The sequence below is a fragment of the Anarhichas minor genome, unplaced genomic scaffold, assembly GCF_050575085.1.
Source record: "Anarhichas minor isolate MPS153535 unplaced genomic scaffold, ASM5057508v1 ptg000002l, whole genome shotgun sequence".
Lineage (NCBI taxonomy): Eukaryota > Metazoa > Chordata > Actinopteri > Perciformes > Anarhichadidae > Anarhichas > Anarhichas minor.
The window spans coordinates 9143066-9158630 of record NW_027466448.1 but is presented as its reverse complement, the minus strand read 5'-3'; the positions used below and the strand labels follow the sequence as shown (position 1 = coordinate 9158630).

The window sequence follows — 15565 nt, the reverse complement described above, 5'->3', positions numbered from 1 at the left end:
ATTTCAATCCTGTTTTGCACGAAATATCAACGAAAAAGTTAAAGAGCCCAGAGGATAAAGAACAAGAGGGACGACTGTTCACAGAATCCAGACCGGTCAAAATGCTACAAATTGGGGGAAACTCTTTCAGCCGAAAGAAGATATTTCTCCTTTGTGTCATGGGTATAGATAGAGGATCTGTTTAAGGGCACACTTTGGACAAGTGTCACTTTGTTCTGGATCCCTCGTACAATGTCTGAACATATTGAATATTCCATGTATGTCTGTAGCAAGTCCCATAGCAATGTGTTGTATTGCTGGTTTGCAGCTGTACAGTTACATAACATACACAGCTCTGTGTGTTATATAATAAGAGAAGGTAGTCAGTAGTTATCAGCGTGTGTGAAGGTATTTATTTATTTCAGCAGGTTTTGGGTCAACATGACAATGACCATGACCGCAACAATCTGAAGACCTTAGAAACATTTTCTTTACAGTTTAATACAGTAACAAAGTATTCTCTTTCGCCCAAGTTTCAAAGTGGTCAACGCTAAAACCCTTGTTTGTGTTCAATGTGGTTTGCATCACATGCTTTTTAGATGATGGGCAAGCACTCATGCTCAGCTGGTTTGATCATGTGCAAAAACAAAATGGTCATGCAAAGAAACTTTTCTTCTTCATGTGATTTGGTGAATTCTTCACATCTCTCTGCATGGAACAGTTCGACAGGAAAAGCAACAGTGTTCGCCAATTTCTATTAAAATGTAAAATGTGTTGCACAACACATGTTTTCTTTCTTTTTCAAGATGGATGAGGTGATTTCAGGCCCAGATGCTTGCAGCTGGAAGCACTATATTGCAGCATTACTGATCCACGTCCCTCTACAGAAACTAGATGACGTTCTCAAAGAGCTGCATGGAAGCCATTATGTTTTCATCCTGTTGAGAGCAGAAAGCATGATGCAAGAGAAATGGTGTCGTTTGTGGCACAAAGATGCATGAACTCTGCGAATCATGTTTCAGTTCAGTTTGACGATTGGATTACCTTTTGGCAGGTTTCTATGAACTCATCAATAGTCACCACTCCATCTCTGTTTCGATCCATTTTCTGAAAAATGTCAGACATAAAAAGGAGAGGTTTCATATTTAATCAGATATGAAATCTTACTAATATGAGGTACAAAAGATGAACTGTGGCTTTAGAAGAGGTCTGGCCTTCAGATGGGTTTTGAATTTGAAAAGGGGCTTGGTGTCATTTTTCTTTCAAATTAGATTTTCTTTAAGCGAAAGAGACAAGAGTCTAAAGCACGACAGTACTCAGGCACACCGACACACTGAGGTTGTGGTTTTGATACGGATGCAGAATCTGGATGTAATAAAACACAGTACATTTAGACGCCAGGGATTCAGCTGTGGTTGCAGAGATAAAATACCTGGAAGAATTTCTCCACATGCTCATAGGGAGAGTCGTCTCGTACACTGGGTAAGGTACACCTGCCCATCATATCATAAATGGACGTCATTATTGCCATCATTTCCTGCAGGAAACCAGAGAGACAATACAGAACAACTGCCACAGATTTTGGTTTGCTTTCTCAAAACTGAGAACGGTTTATTGAATGTACCTCTTTGGTAATGTAGCCGTCTTTATTGATGTCGTACAGGTTGAACGCCCATCGAAGTTTCTCTGTAACGGAGCCTCTAAGCAACACAGACAATCCTATCACAAAGTCCTGAAAAAGAATACACAAGTTTCATTATTAGCTTTGCGTTTTGGTGTTTTATAGCACAAAACATGCAGTCGGCGGTGAACTCACCTCGAACCGGATGGAGCCACTTCTGTCCATGTCAAACGCGTTGAACAAGAAATGCGCATACGTGGTTGCATCTGAGAACATATAGAACACATGTCAATAGACATGAAAAACTTGTACTCATTTTATACTGAAAGTCTTGACTTATTTTGCTTATCTCATTCATCCCAAACATTTAGCAAGATTTACAAAAAAATAATAACAGACCGAGTCACGGTAGCCATCTTTTATATGCTTGTATGATACCAGTTTATTAGTTATATACTGTACCTCCTTGAGGGAAGAACTGCGAGTAGATGGTCTTGAAAGTTTCCTCATCCACTAGCCCACTGGGACATTCCTATGAAGAGAAAAACACATTTACATCATTTAAGACATATCAGATTAGCTAAAATAATAATACAAATAGTAGTTATACAATAAGAATAACCGAGTATTAAAGTTAGCACTACTGATATTCCATCAATGCATGGTGCTGTGTGCAGGTTTATGGCCACTAGAGGGCAAAAAAGAGCAGGAGAGCCAAAAGATTCATAAATGGCAAAGGGAAAATCTTTACTGGAGCCTTTAGTGCTCTTTCTTTATAAATCCTTAAAATGCAGTTACGTCAGAGTAGCATAGTAATGAAACGCCTTATGGCACATGGGTACACGCTAGTTAAAATCAAGGAAAAATGCAAGTAGTGCAAAGAAAAGAAAAAAGTTCTACAGCAGCACAACAAGAACAGAGAAGAAAGCAAGTCAGAGAACATCAGATTTTGAAAAGTAAAACCTCTTAAAATCTTTTTCATCAGATTTCCCTTAACAGAGCAATCTGCAACCAAGAGCAAGGCACCCTGGGGAGATCTAATCGCAGTTTTGTTTACACTGAACATCTCCCACCACAACTCATGTGCATCGATAAGGTATCAGACACCTCATAACTTTTGCAAGTTTTTTTATAATTATTATTTTTTTCATAATCTATTTAAGTTTAAAGCCTGCTTTGTTTCAATCAGCGTCAGCTCTTCTTCTTCTATTCTTTAATGGCACTTTGCAGTCACTAACTGTCAGTATGCATTAGCCGCCTTTGCAGTCGGCACAAATATGAAGGCCCATCACGTCAGTACCGCATTTGTGCATCGGCATCTTTGTGCATGTGTTAGAAGAACACAAAGATAAAAACAATACAGGCACCCACTCATTGAAAACATTGCTCTACAGCACCACTTGTAGTCAAAGACTGGACATGGAACCTTTAATCAGGACATATAAATCTAGATATCCATTATTTTGAATTGTTGGCAGAGAACAGTGATTCCCAACCTCTGTGTGAAGACCTCCCCAAGGGGTCAAAACATAAATCTGAATGGTCACAGAAAATACTAGGGCTGACTAACACGAAAACAATTTCATTGACGAAAGCGATTAGTTGATTTAATCGACAGATCTGTAAAACTGAGTTTCTCCACAAAGAATCACACAAAAGCGTCACTTTAAATATTGCGTTTAGCAGAGTTGTGCTCATGAGTTTCTTGGAAATAACAACTTATCGACTTAAGAAATCGAAACAACCTATTAGTGGACTACTTGGCTCAGTACCCTAGAAAATAGAGAAACAAAACATCAACATCAATGACGATATTTCTGCTGAATACAATTGGACTTTCTTGTAATCTTTGCTTTTTCCCTTTGAATTACTGGATGATTTTACATCTTCAAGAATCTAAATCACAAGCGAATAAAACGGCTTGAGAAAGACAACCCGTAAACATATGCATACACACCACACACTGTGTGTTTGTTAGGAATGGTGGTAAGCAATTGTTAATTGTGCCAGAAAGTTGCCTTTATTCCTGTCATTTGGGATGAACTGTGCCGATTGTTTTCATACATTTTTGAAGCCTCTGTAAAGCGACTGAAGCTCCTTCCTGGTGAACTGCGTCTGGGCTTGGAGCTGATCGAGGCCCTCTGGTTGGTGACGCACCATTGAGAGTTCAAAGTCATTGTCACAGCTGTCTGTCAGTGAGAAACAAATAAAACAAGGATGGGATGGCAAAGAGGGGGAGGAAGAAAAGAGGACAGAAATAGAGGGAAGAAAGAAAAAACAAAACAAAAAGGAAGAAGGAGGGAGTTGAAAATACTAGAAAATCAAATAGATGGGAGGCAAAAAATATATACAGCACACAACTCAAAATGCTCACCATCTTTACACAAACAAAACATACATTTGAAGACAAAAATGGAGAGTTTTAAGAGGGAAAGGTGAGACAAGGAAATGGGTGAGAGAGGGGGTAAGACGAATTAACAGCATTAATTAAACATGATGAAAGAAGATGAGATCATGGGACATTTTTTTAATACAGAAGTTAGACAAATTATGAGTAACAAGGGATTGTAGCTCAGAGTGGTTCGAGGAAATAAGCAGATATACAGTATGGGTGGGTAAGAGCAGTATGGACACTTTGGCTTCGTCTGAAATAACTCATTCTCTGTTCCTTACATAATGAATAATCAACAGTTTGCTCTATAGCATGGAAGATTTGTGTAAAGTGTAAAGTCACATTTTCAGCAAAAGTAGTGTTCTAAACCTAATTCTTTGCTTAAAAAGTGGAAACAACAAGAAGAAGAAACAGTGGTAGGAAGAAATTAGGACGGTTGGAGGGAATAAAACAGACAGACAGTGTACTTCCTTTTGCGCCATTGTGGACATTTTTAGGTCACTATTGTATACAGAGAGCTTAAAGACGCTTAAATTAAAATGATGAAAAGTAAAGAGTGATTTTAGACACTTTGACTCGCCATATTGTCACAGGTGTCACTAATTAACATTGATGAAGCTGCGCAGCAGTTTGCACAATGTCACACCTGAAGTCAATGCAGCCATAATTCATCTTATCATCATTCAATACAAATAAAAAAAAATGAAGGGAAAGAAGTTCACAGAGATCACTGGGATGAAATAAAACTTAAACCTAAAGCGCAGAGGAATACCACTGGAGGTACTCACCATCTTTATAAGAGCAAAACCACAAATGGGAAGTTGAAAAAGACCAGACCAGGAAGAGATGGGGATGAAGGAATGAGAGGGGAAGAAGAGAGAACTGTTAACATATTTGGTTTGAAGTCGACAGATTACCAACATACTGTAGTGATCACGTTATTAAAGGATAGATTAAGGATATATATATTTATTGTTTTAAAACAACATTAACATGCCAATATGTGCACTGAAAGAGTTTTTGGTTGCTGCAAATGTTTATGTTCAGTATGAATAAAAGGAGCAATTACAGCAAACCAAAAGCTTTCTATGTATATACTGTATGTGAGCGTTTTCTAAAATGTAAACTGTCTTTTAATATTTTACAGCCAGCTCGACTGCACTTATTCATAAATTAAGGATCACTTTTACGGTCAACATTATTGTTCTAATGCTACACAAAACACCAAAGACAAAATGTGAACATACATACATCTCTTTATGTCTTACCTTCGAGTGACAAGGGCTCCCAAACCCCAAACTGTTTGAGCACGACATAAAACATTCCAATAACAACAGCAATGGCAAATACTTCCATGCCATCCAATTCCATTGTTGCCTTGCATTAGATATCTCCTGTGCAGAAGCCTCTTTTAAAAACCTTAGCGTTAACTTCCTCCTGCCACGTTTTAACAGGCATCAGCAGTTCTATTCACTTAAATGAAACCCCCAACTTAAACCACTGACCATTTAAGACGACACAGATTGTCCGCAGAGCATCCTCTTTTAAGAAAACAAGTTCAAAGTCCACCATGAGTAAAGAAATATCAAATTCATAGAGTGACAATCCCCCAAAATGATCCAAAGCTTTCCCCACTTGCAAACGATCCATCTCTGTCACTACGCGCTGGCATCTCACCTCCTGGCCAGTTCATTTTTAGGATCTCTCCCACAACTCCATCAACTCAGGGGCTCCACCCTCCACTCTCTCCATCTCCTCTCACTCCGTCCTGAGCTGTGTGCACGCGTGCGCGTCTCAGGTTGGTTACTGAAGGAATTTCTTTAACAACAGTCTCTGATTGACAATCTAAGCTGCCTTCATTTGCTCAGTCATTTCAAGGATGCAAAGCTGTAAAACCAAGCATTGATCCACATCCGCTGATGGCTGGGATATGAACCGCACTTAGAATAAAGGAGCCTGCCCTTCCCTGTGTGGCGCTGCTTGTGTCTACTATGTCGTTCAGCTATACGCGCAGTCAATAACTCAGGGCTGAAAGACACCGTGACCGCTGCAACTGTAAAAACGGTGCTCTGTTTATGAGATTGTAGTTAAGAATCGTGGCGTTTAAGTGAATTATATCTGTGCTGCACACCTTCAGAGGTCAATTGATAGCTTCTGTGAAATGCTCTGCATAACACGCACGCAGAGTGTTGGTGGTCTAAAAAGTACTTTTTCACTTTTTGCTGTTAAAGAGCGAGCGAGTGTTTTTGTGATGATAATGAGGACAGCGAGAGGGAAGAAGAATAGGAGTACAGTTCACAGCTGATGACTCTGCACAACATAATGGACTCGGTTAAAGTACAAAGAGGGGGTGGAGGGCAAATCAATTGTTGAGAGGTAAAATACTGGTCTTAGAAGAGGGAGAGAAAGCGGGCCAGAAATGCATTTCGATAGCCCGGGGAGGGTTTATGTAAATGGACATAAAAAGTGTCAGCATATGAAACAAAATGGTATATTGACGCTGTAGCATTAAGTTTGTTTTGTGTTTTCGGAGTGCTATCCCAGTTCAAGATACAACTTTAACAGAGCACACAGCTCACTCAGAGTAAGTGCACCTGTCTTGCACTGGACATACAGTACTAAAATGGACTTCCAAAATAATATGCTTAACTTATAACCTTATATATGAGTCAGGGTGTAAAATCAGAGGTGATGGTTCGCCCAGGCCAATAAAATGCTGCAAGTAGTTACCCTTTGCAGTGTATCTGATGTGTGGGCTGATCCTGCCTCACCGGACAGAAACACACTCAGCCATTACACAACATGCAAGATGTATGAGCTCATGTGGGAACTTGCCTGCCATAAAAATAATGCAGCATTATACTGTTTAATGCACCTTAAGTGCTGATCTATCCCTGTTCTTCTTTTAAATACAGACAAGAGTGAGGTGGCTTAAAGCATGCAGAGATGCAGACATTGCAGCAGCCGGTCTAACCATCAGGTTTTAATGACTGCAGTGAGAGCAACATTACAGCTCAGAGCCTGGGCCCATCTATCACAAACCATCACACCAGTTCTCGTCACACAATTAAACACCGTGAACTTCGCTCGCTCGCTCTCAGCCTTTTGCTTAGTGCACGCTTTTAGCTCTTTCATTGATTTTTATGCATTTTATTTTTGGCAAGAAATTACCTGTCTGGAAAGGCTTCATACACACCTCGCATTGTGCAAAGGGGGATTCCACCTGCCCTTTCATGTGAGTTTTGTTCAGGTTCCACTAAACTTAAACTTAAATGTGCATTGATAACACTGATTACCTGGGAAACTATACATTCAAATGGTATGACAGCCATTCAAAATGACATTTTTATAGCAGTATTTCCATGATCTGTGGGTTACTTAGATGGCCTCCCATTTTAACAGCCGATATGATTTGACAGAGAGCTCGAATGTTTTCACTCTCTATAATATGATATGACAGCTAGCTTCCTCTCCGGTGCAGTTATCAAAGAGTGCAGGAGGCCCAGCAGCAGCCACAATAAAAAATGTATTGTACATTTTGACCGGCGAAATATTCTGACGATTGTGTTTTTCCTCACCTTCCTAACTACAGAAACAATCGTGTATAAACGATGTAATGTATTAATGTATTCATGGAACCAGACATCGATTTCATCACTAAACAGCAGTTCCACATTTTCCAGCATTATTTTTGAATGTTAGGAATATATTTGTGTTGGGTCGAGTGTGAGCGAGTGCAGACTACTTTCTACTGTACAGGAGACACTGAGGAGCTATAATGTTCAGACACCACTAGAGGGAGATCAAGTTGTTATAAATTTGGTGAAGATCTGCTTGTTCGATTTTAACTAAGGATCCCGGTGGAAAATAAAATAGTAAGTGAGAATAATGATGAATTTGAGCTTATAGAGTGCTGACAAAAGTTTCAGTACATTCCTACTGCAAATATACTTAAAGGCCTCATAAATAAAAGACCATTTCCTTGCTAAAGTCCAAATTAGCAGTGGAGTTCATTGTTATATTCAAATGGTATGATTAATGTGATGGTTTGTCAGCCATCAGAGCGTTTGTCCTGTTACTGTTTTCATCAACGTCCTGTTGGCAGAGAGAAGCAGTAAATGACAACAGCTGGTCTTTTCTGGAAACAGCAGAGGAGACATTTTGTCTGTTCATCACTATGTTTGTTACCCAGACTGATACAAGTATCAGACGGGGAGAAAAAAAACATTTGATATATTAGTTGAAATAAGTGAATTATGAGATATTGCTCGGACAGACTGCAGAAATGAATATCTGTCCTGCCGGTCAAGTGCACGCACACACACAGTTTGCCTGCACAGAAAGGACAATGTCAATAATTTAGATAGAAAGGGGGCATGTAGGGGCAGTCACTGTGCTCATCATCTGACTATAAAGCAAGGGATCTCTGTCTGTCTGTTCTTCACAGAGCTCGTGAACAGCTCATCTGATCAACTTCACACTCGTCAGGTGCATCGCATGCTACCGGGGGAGTGCTTTGCCATATTTGGTGCAATTTGGATTTGTGACACTTTCTTCAGGGCTCTGCAGTCTAGCATGTCGTCCGCAGCGGACGGACAGCAGTTATTTTTAGCTGCAGGATTGAGCCTGCTAAATACTGGATGTCATTTCTAGGAGGTGAAGTGGTCAGACACAAAAAAACAACAACAACAGTTCTGTGTGTCTGTGAGAGAAAGAGAGAAAAGAGGAGCAGAGCGAGCATGAGATGTGGAGGAGATGATGCAGTGGATCAAACTTAATTCTCTGAAGCTGAGTCGCGGTGAGCGGGAACGCGGCAGTGGTCCATTCACTGATTGTTAGCTGCTGAAATTAAGAGGCGTTTGGTGAAGAGAGAGGGCTGAGCGGTAAACACTGAATAGAGGAAAAAAAGGGCGAGAACATACATAGATATATCCTGTAGATGGGGTCGATGCTTTAAAATGTATTTATTCTGTAGCGCAGGAGATTGAAGGCCTACCCCCCCCCCCCCCCCCCCCCCCCCACTGCTTTATTCGAGTCCCACACAATTATGAACTTTTTCAATATACTGTATTGTTGTTGTTTGTTATCCTGGTGGTGTACCTGGCCCTTGTTGCGTGGTACTGGCGATAATCCACTTGACGAGACAACACTTCATCAGAGATTTACGGGTGAGCCGTGGTTTCTCCCACTTGGCGCCGTCTGTCTGTCCACCCGGGTTTGGATCTGTCCCATTGGCATCAGGCCGCAGGCTGCCATCCCCTGCCTTTCCATCCGCCTTTCCATCCGCCTGAGGGAGACAGAAAAGAAACTGTCCTCCGAGAGAGAAAAAGACAGAAGACAGACCTCATGGTGCTTCTACACTTTCCCCCACCAGAGGGTCCACATGAACGCAGCATGGAAGAAGAAAGCAAGCCACTCTGCAGGGGAAACGAGACACACAACCCAGCTAACACATTTTTCCATGTCATAGCAACCAACCTTGTTCACCAAATTCCTTGCATGTATGTCCAAACCTACCAGAAGGCTATAGGTTCCTCATCTCCTTTCTGCTTTATTTGAGTCCATTGTGTAAATCATATTCACGATAAGTTTCAATAATAATTGATGTTGTTCACCAACAGCCTCACAGAGGTGCAAGCGCGACTGTAGACTCGGTCTTGTCGTTGGTATCATTGATTAGGAAAGTTAATAATGTTCCTTTTGCAGAGCATCAAACCGCACATACCGACAAAAATGCAAATAAATACATCACCCCTCTCTCGTCATGTCCCCTCAGTTATCTTGGAGTCCATTGGGTCTCTCAAGACTATAACTAGGTGTAGAACTTAAAATCCACTGTCTGGTATCAAATGTAAGTTACGCAGAGCAGAAGCCCCTAAAACAGTTTAATGTAAGGTCCTGAAACAGACATATTACATGTCTGAAAAGGCAGTGTCTCACACAGAACCTAATATAAGCACCATTTCCTCTAATATAACTTTACATTAAATCCTTATAGGTTGGACGAGTTACATATTTGTAATCATACGGTGGTATGACATAACAGTAGGTTTGGCAAGATAGATCTGCTTTGATAGCTTTCTATGGTGAAACGTGCTTCAGCAAAGCTCTTGTGACAGCTGGACCAGCAGCAGGAGTAACTTACAGACGTCCAACCAGCTTGCGAGTATGGATAATAAGATCCATACCTCCGTAATCAGTACTCAAACGCTGAAAAAAAAGAAGAAGTGATTATCTTTATGTGGTTGCAGGGGTCTCGTAAATCCCCCAGACTCTTTGCACCTACATGATGCATTTGTGTCAAGCATATTTTAATATTGCAGTAAGGAAAGGATCCGTTCATATACAGTTCTGTAAAGTGGTGCCTTTTGTGTGCATAATACAGATTTAAGAAATATCAAAAACGTTGAGAATGTGCTTCGTTTCCAGAAAAAGAGAGAAAATAATCAAATATTCTTGTAACATGAGCACTTATGAGAATAGGGAGATGCAAGCTCTCGTTTCCAGTTAATTTCACCACACATAACATCTTCTCATCTCACCATGGATGCACACTCAGTGTTTGTTTCTGATTAATATTTCAGTGATAAAAAAGCTTCACATTTATGAATTTATGATTTAAATAGCACAACCAATCAACCGTTTACTAATCCAAAGATGGTAACTGTGATGCTTTTTGTGTTTTGTGTTTTGGTTACTTTGTTTTCTATGGATGTCTTTGTTGGGCTGTGTTTGGGTTTGTAGAGAAAATAGATAGGGCTGCTATCCGGGGAGCTCCTCCATCCCCCCCTGGTCCTCTTTTTGAATATGAAAGGACGCCAACGCATACAGAACATCGAGAATGCCGCTCAAGAATTCACACTCCTTAAAACCGCATCAATAAAAGATCCGAATTGGCTACCACTGTGGGGTGAAAGACAACTTTGAATAAAACACTAAGACTGATACTTGATGGACCCTCATTAACAAACAGACACGTACTGCACACACACACACGGAGTCATGAAATTCATTCTTGAGTTAGGGTTAACCCAATAGTATATCAAGCAAATGATAAAACATCAGTCAAACTAAATCATCTGTGACCCATTTTAAAATTTCTGAAAAACTGGTGGAACAGATCTGAAGGAGAAGGTGATTTGGGGTCTTCACATCCAGAGCGCTGTATTATTCAAAGGACTGAAACCATTCGTGGCGAGTAGTGAGATGCTCCCCGTGATCATCTAAGTCATAATGAACGCTGCGGGCGACCATCCTCCACTGATCATCACATATGCTACCGTTGCGAGCACACACACACACACACACACACACACACACACACACACACACACACACACAATCCTAAAACAAATCCCACATATCACACAACCTGATATCAGTCAAGATTGTTAGCTTCTTCCAGCGCAGTTGCAAAAGACACATTGGCATCGCTAGTTTCACAGACTGAACAAGGTGGAAACAGATAGCGGTGTGGTCTAAATACCCGACAACCAATCAGCACATGAACTAGTACAAGTTATCAACCAGCCATAAAATGCTGTTCATGTTAATGCAATAATAGTAACACCATCCCAATAGTATATTTACATTTAGCTGACAATACCTCTGTACTTTAAAATACATTTTGAATGCAGAACTTTTACTTGTAACTGAATATGGTTATATGATTACAATATAAAGTAAAGAAAGCTACTTCTTCCAACACTGGAAACCACAATGCATGCCTCACTAAAATGTACGGTCCAATGCTTTTTCTCTCTAATGCTCACTCAAGTGACTTTCTGCTGCTGATAAATTAGAAAGTACAAAAAAAAATCTAAAAAAGTACTATAGATACACTATAAGTACATACAGGAATATTACAATTACGAATCACTCTGCATGCTAGTCTATCCCTGCAACAAATAAATCAAAGCATATAGCAATAGATGTTTCTTGTACCTGCATTGCGTCTGGATGTGTGTTGCCGTTGTGCAGAATAAATCGTTGCAATCCTTCTCCGCTCGCGCTCCTCAAATGACTCTGAGGTGATCTGCAGCAGCATGCAGAGAGACAGAGAGAGAAAAAGCCATTTGAAGGAGGAGCAGAGCTGCTCAGAAGGCTGAGCTCACACACCGAGCTGGGGATAAACACTATAAAACTACAATCATCACAGCTAGAGGTTAACAAACGTTTGAAGCTGAAGAGTCAAAGCTTTTAAAACACGATTCAGTCTGCGGGAGAGTCCTGATCCTCAACAGATCTCAACAGAAAGAGCATCAAAGCCTGAGCTGCTCTCAACAAGTGAAGATGAGGCAAAGGATTTATAGAGCGACAGAAGGAGGTGGTGATGAGGTGTTCACATCGTGACACGCATTATTAGAAATGCCAGACATATTAAAACCTGCAGTGAAGGTGTATAAGTCCGAACTCAGACAGGCTCCAACAGTGCGACTCTCTGAGGAAATTAAAAAGGATTGTTGTGTTTCATACTCACATACTGTCCAAATAGATGTGCTGGTTTTATGGCTCAGTGCACTTGGCTGGCTGTGTCATCCTGCTCAGTTAAAATAATAAAAAATAGAAGATTTTATTTAATTGACTCATTTATTTTTTTATCACCATTTTAGTTATTTTTGTGCTTATATATAAATATTACAATAGTTATTGTGGGATGGTCTCCCTAATACATGATGGTGACTTTAGGTGGATTGTTGGTTCGTTCTTGCCAATTGTTGTCAAACTATAGAAAACCACACTTCCCATCAACATTGAATAAACAGGTTGCATTTAGGTTCACAATGTCCTGAAATCAGTCTAAAAACTTACTTTAATTTGACTTTTGAAATGTAATATCATAGCCCAGTGAGAGCACACTCTGTGCCGTGCACCTGCTTCCGTCCATGGTTTCACATTAACTTGGAAGGTAAACGAATACGAGCGCAGGAAGCGGCCTCCTGAGCCCAAAATATGCCCCGACATTGTTTCTGCATCTGCTTAAGTGCCTCTTTTCAAATTCTATAAAAAGTCATGAGGACGAGGGGGCGCTTTATTGCCGGGGGGGGGGGGGATCTGACAAAAAAACCAGACATGCAGATCAACAGGGGGGGGGGGGGGGGGGGGGGGGGGGGGGAGGGAGAGACATGAGAGAAAGACGGGTTTAGCTGATGGAAATAACTAAATATGTTTATATATTATATTTTGGACAAATTCAAAAGGTTTGACTCAATGATGGTGCTAAAGTAAAAATCAGGGGATCATCAAAGTCACTCTAGCCACTAGCAAGGCTAAACATGTAAGCAATTTTAAATTAAAATCAGATTATCAACCAATGTTTACCAGCAACATCTCAACTGGAGAAAGTATGAGAGTATTAGTATTCAGTCTGTCCTTGTGCTTATCTTATCTTCCTACAGGTCGCTCACTCCTGCAGAAACCGAGGTTATTTTTAGCCTCACAAGTTCCAGAGAGCCTCCAGTCTCCCCGGTGTCTTACACATCAGCTCAGGGTTTAATTGAGGGTGTGTGTTCAGTGCAGATGTGCCTTCTCTGCGAGTGTTTGTGTGTCTGTGAAAGGGAGCGTCTTTTATTTTCTCTCTTGTCCTCATAAATGTTGCATTTTCTTTCAGAATTTGTCAGTAACACTTGCATGCATGGCTGCACACAGTTGTGCACATATTCACACGTTGTCTCCGGCTGTGCCACAAATAATCCACTGCTTCTCCTCCTTTGGTATGCAACATGATCATAGCCTTGAAGTGTAATATTGCAACCTGTTTATGGTGAATAGAAAACTGGATAAACAGCCTCATAGCAAAGAGGACGTTAAAGGTTTGTCATTTTTTTACACTCTGTGGTTATAAAATGCTTTTCCCCAAACATTCAAACATAAAAAGGTATCAAAATAAACACTCCACAGCTATCGCAATAAACACAACTATACAATAAAACACATGCTAACACATGCTCTAAATGAAATGCTAACATGCTGATGATAAGCAGGTAAGCAGGTGATCTGCTGTTGTATTTTTTGCAGTATGAGTTTTAGGGGTTTAGTGCTTCACTCTTTTGCAGTTTAGTTATCAACTACTAAATGTAACTTTCTTTTTGTCACACTGGACGCAATACTATAACCACTTCACTTCCCCTCTGCAGCACCCCACTCACATTTTACTGAGCCATGAAGTTTAGAGGAATCATAATGCCAAGGCATGTCAACGTTTTAATTAACTCAACAACCCTAATCTGTCTCCTGTGTTAATTATGTGTGCGCAGGTCTGAGCAGCTCTGAAGATGGTCCTCGTTATTAGGGACCACTGAAGGTTACAAGTTAATTACACTGTGTGCCATCAATTAACTTACGGAATGCAGTGAATAAAGGTTTTAGATGATATTGCCATTTTCTTCTTGCATATATTTTCCACACATAATATGAATCTGTCAAATGTTTTTGCGGTTGTGGAACGTGTAAGACACTCCGCTCCACAGGGTTTCATACCTGTAAATGTTCAGCACCACAGACAGCGACTGAGTTCAGAGGTCACATCTCCGATCGTCCTGGGGTACATCCCAAGTCTCTTCATTGCATCCCCGTTTCCCTCACTTGCGTCCTTTCTCTTAGTCCCTCCCACCAGGGATGCACGGAGAGACGCAAGGAAACCATGCGAGGAGAGAGGAAACGAGGAAATGACAATTAAGAGACTTGGGATGTACCCCTGGTGGTGCACTAAACCGCAGGGAGAGGAGACAGAGGTGACCTACCACTGGAGCGATGACTGATGTCACACCTGCATCGTCTTTCCACAGATTTGACCACACCTGCTGATTCACACACAGCTTAATCAGCTCCTCACCACCATCTTGGCCTTATACTGTGTCTGTGTGAAACTAAACGGTGAATGTTTAACACTTGTGCGCTCTGAGTTCTGAGCCCCGGGGGCCTCAGAGTGCGACTAGATCTACTAAATGTCTACCTGCTATACATACGCTGTACAATTTTATTTATTTAGGAATTTGCACTTAAGTCAATAATTGGTCTTTCTACTTTTACTTCACTGCATTTTGAAAATAGTTTGATTACCAAATATTTTAATTTTTTTTATTCACAAAATACAGTATGATAAGCATGGATTTCAATCACTAACTGGTGTTATTATTTTTTTGGTACTATATAATAATTCATCTGTTTCATTTTCAGTTTGGACACCAGATGTCCCCATTGGCCAGAACATGACAGCTGCTGATTTGTTTGCGTCTCAGTTCAACAAAGAGACTCAAAACGTCTGATTAAACTCACCAGATAAGATGTTAAATGTGCTACATTTCTTCATCTTTCTCTTTCTTGCACATGCATTTCTAAATTGACATAATCCTAGTTTCACTCTCCTGCCCTTTGATTATGTTCCAGTGTATAATCCTAGGATGTCTCTATTGACTTTACGGCCGTGTTACTGATGTAACACCCAGTAATATTTGAACAGTTCACATGCTGGTATGTGTCAACGCTCTCTCTCTTTGAAGCAAGTCACATAAAAACACTCAACTAGCGTGTTGTAAAGAAACTCTAATTTACTAGACAGACGTTTCAGCCTT

General features: G+C 40.5%; 1 protein-coding gene across 2 annotated transcripts; it reads right to left on the bottom strand.

Annotated features, from left to right (window-relative positions):
* Positions 1–381: 381 nt before the first annotated feature.
* On the bottom strand, positions 382–11982 carry LOC142947534 (calsenilin-like). 2 transcript variants are annotated; one of them, XM_076089192.1, is made up of 10 exons: positions 11937–11982; positions 9093–9279; positions 4781–4783; positions 3665–3789; positions 2063–2132; positions 1796–1866; positions 1604–1711; positions 1412–1516; positions 1024–1086; positions 382–917 (listed from the first exon to the last, which is right to left on the bottom strand). In XM_076089192.1, exons 1-10 carry the CDS (start codon positions 11940–11942, stop codon positions 870–872), a joined length of 786 nt encoding a protein of 261 aa, XP_075945307.1. In that variant the 5' UTR covers positions 11943–11982; the 3' UTR covers positions 382–869. The 2 variants fall into 2 exon arrangements, with proteins under 2 accessions (XP_075945307.1, XP_075945315.1); XM_076089200.1 differs by lacking the exons at positions 4781–4783; positions 9093–9279; positions 11937–11982 and adding an exon at positions 5261–5553.
* Between the last annotated feature and the right edge of the window lie 3583 nt (positions 11983–15565).

Coding starts and splice junctions, on each gene's coding strand:
- LOC142947534 (XM_076089192.1), bottom strand. Junction 1,867..2,062: donor GCAGTTCTTCCCTCAAGGAG/GTACAGTATATA, acceptor ATATGTTCTCAG/ATGCAACCACGTATGCGCAT. Junction 1,087..1,411: donor ATGTGGAGAAATTCTTCCAG/GTATTTTATCTC, acceptor GACATTTTTCAG/AAAATGGATCGAAACAGAGA.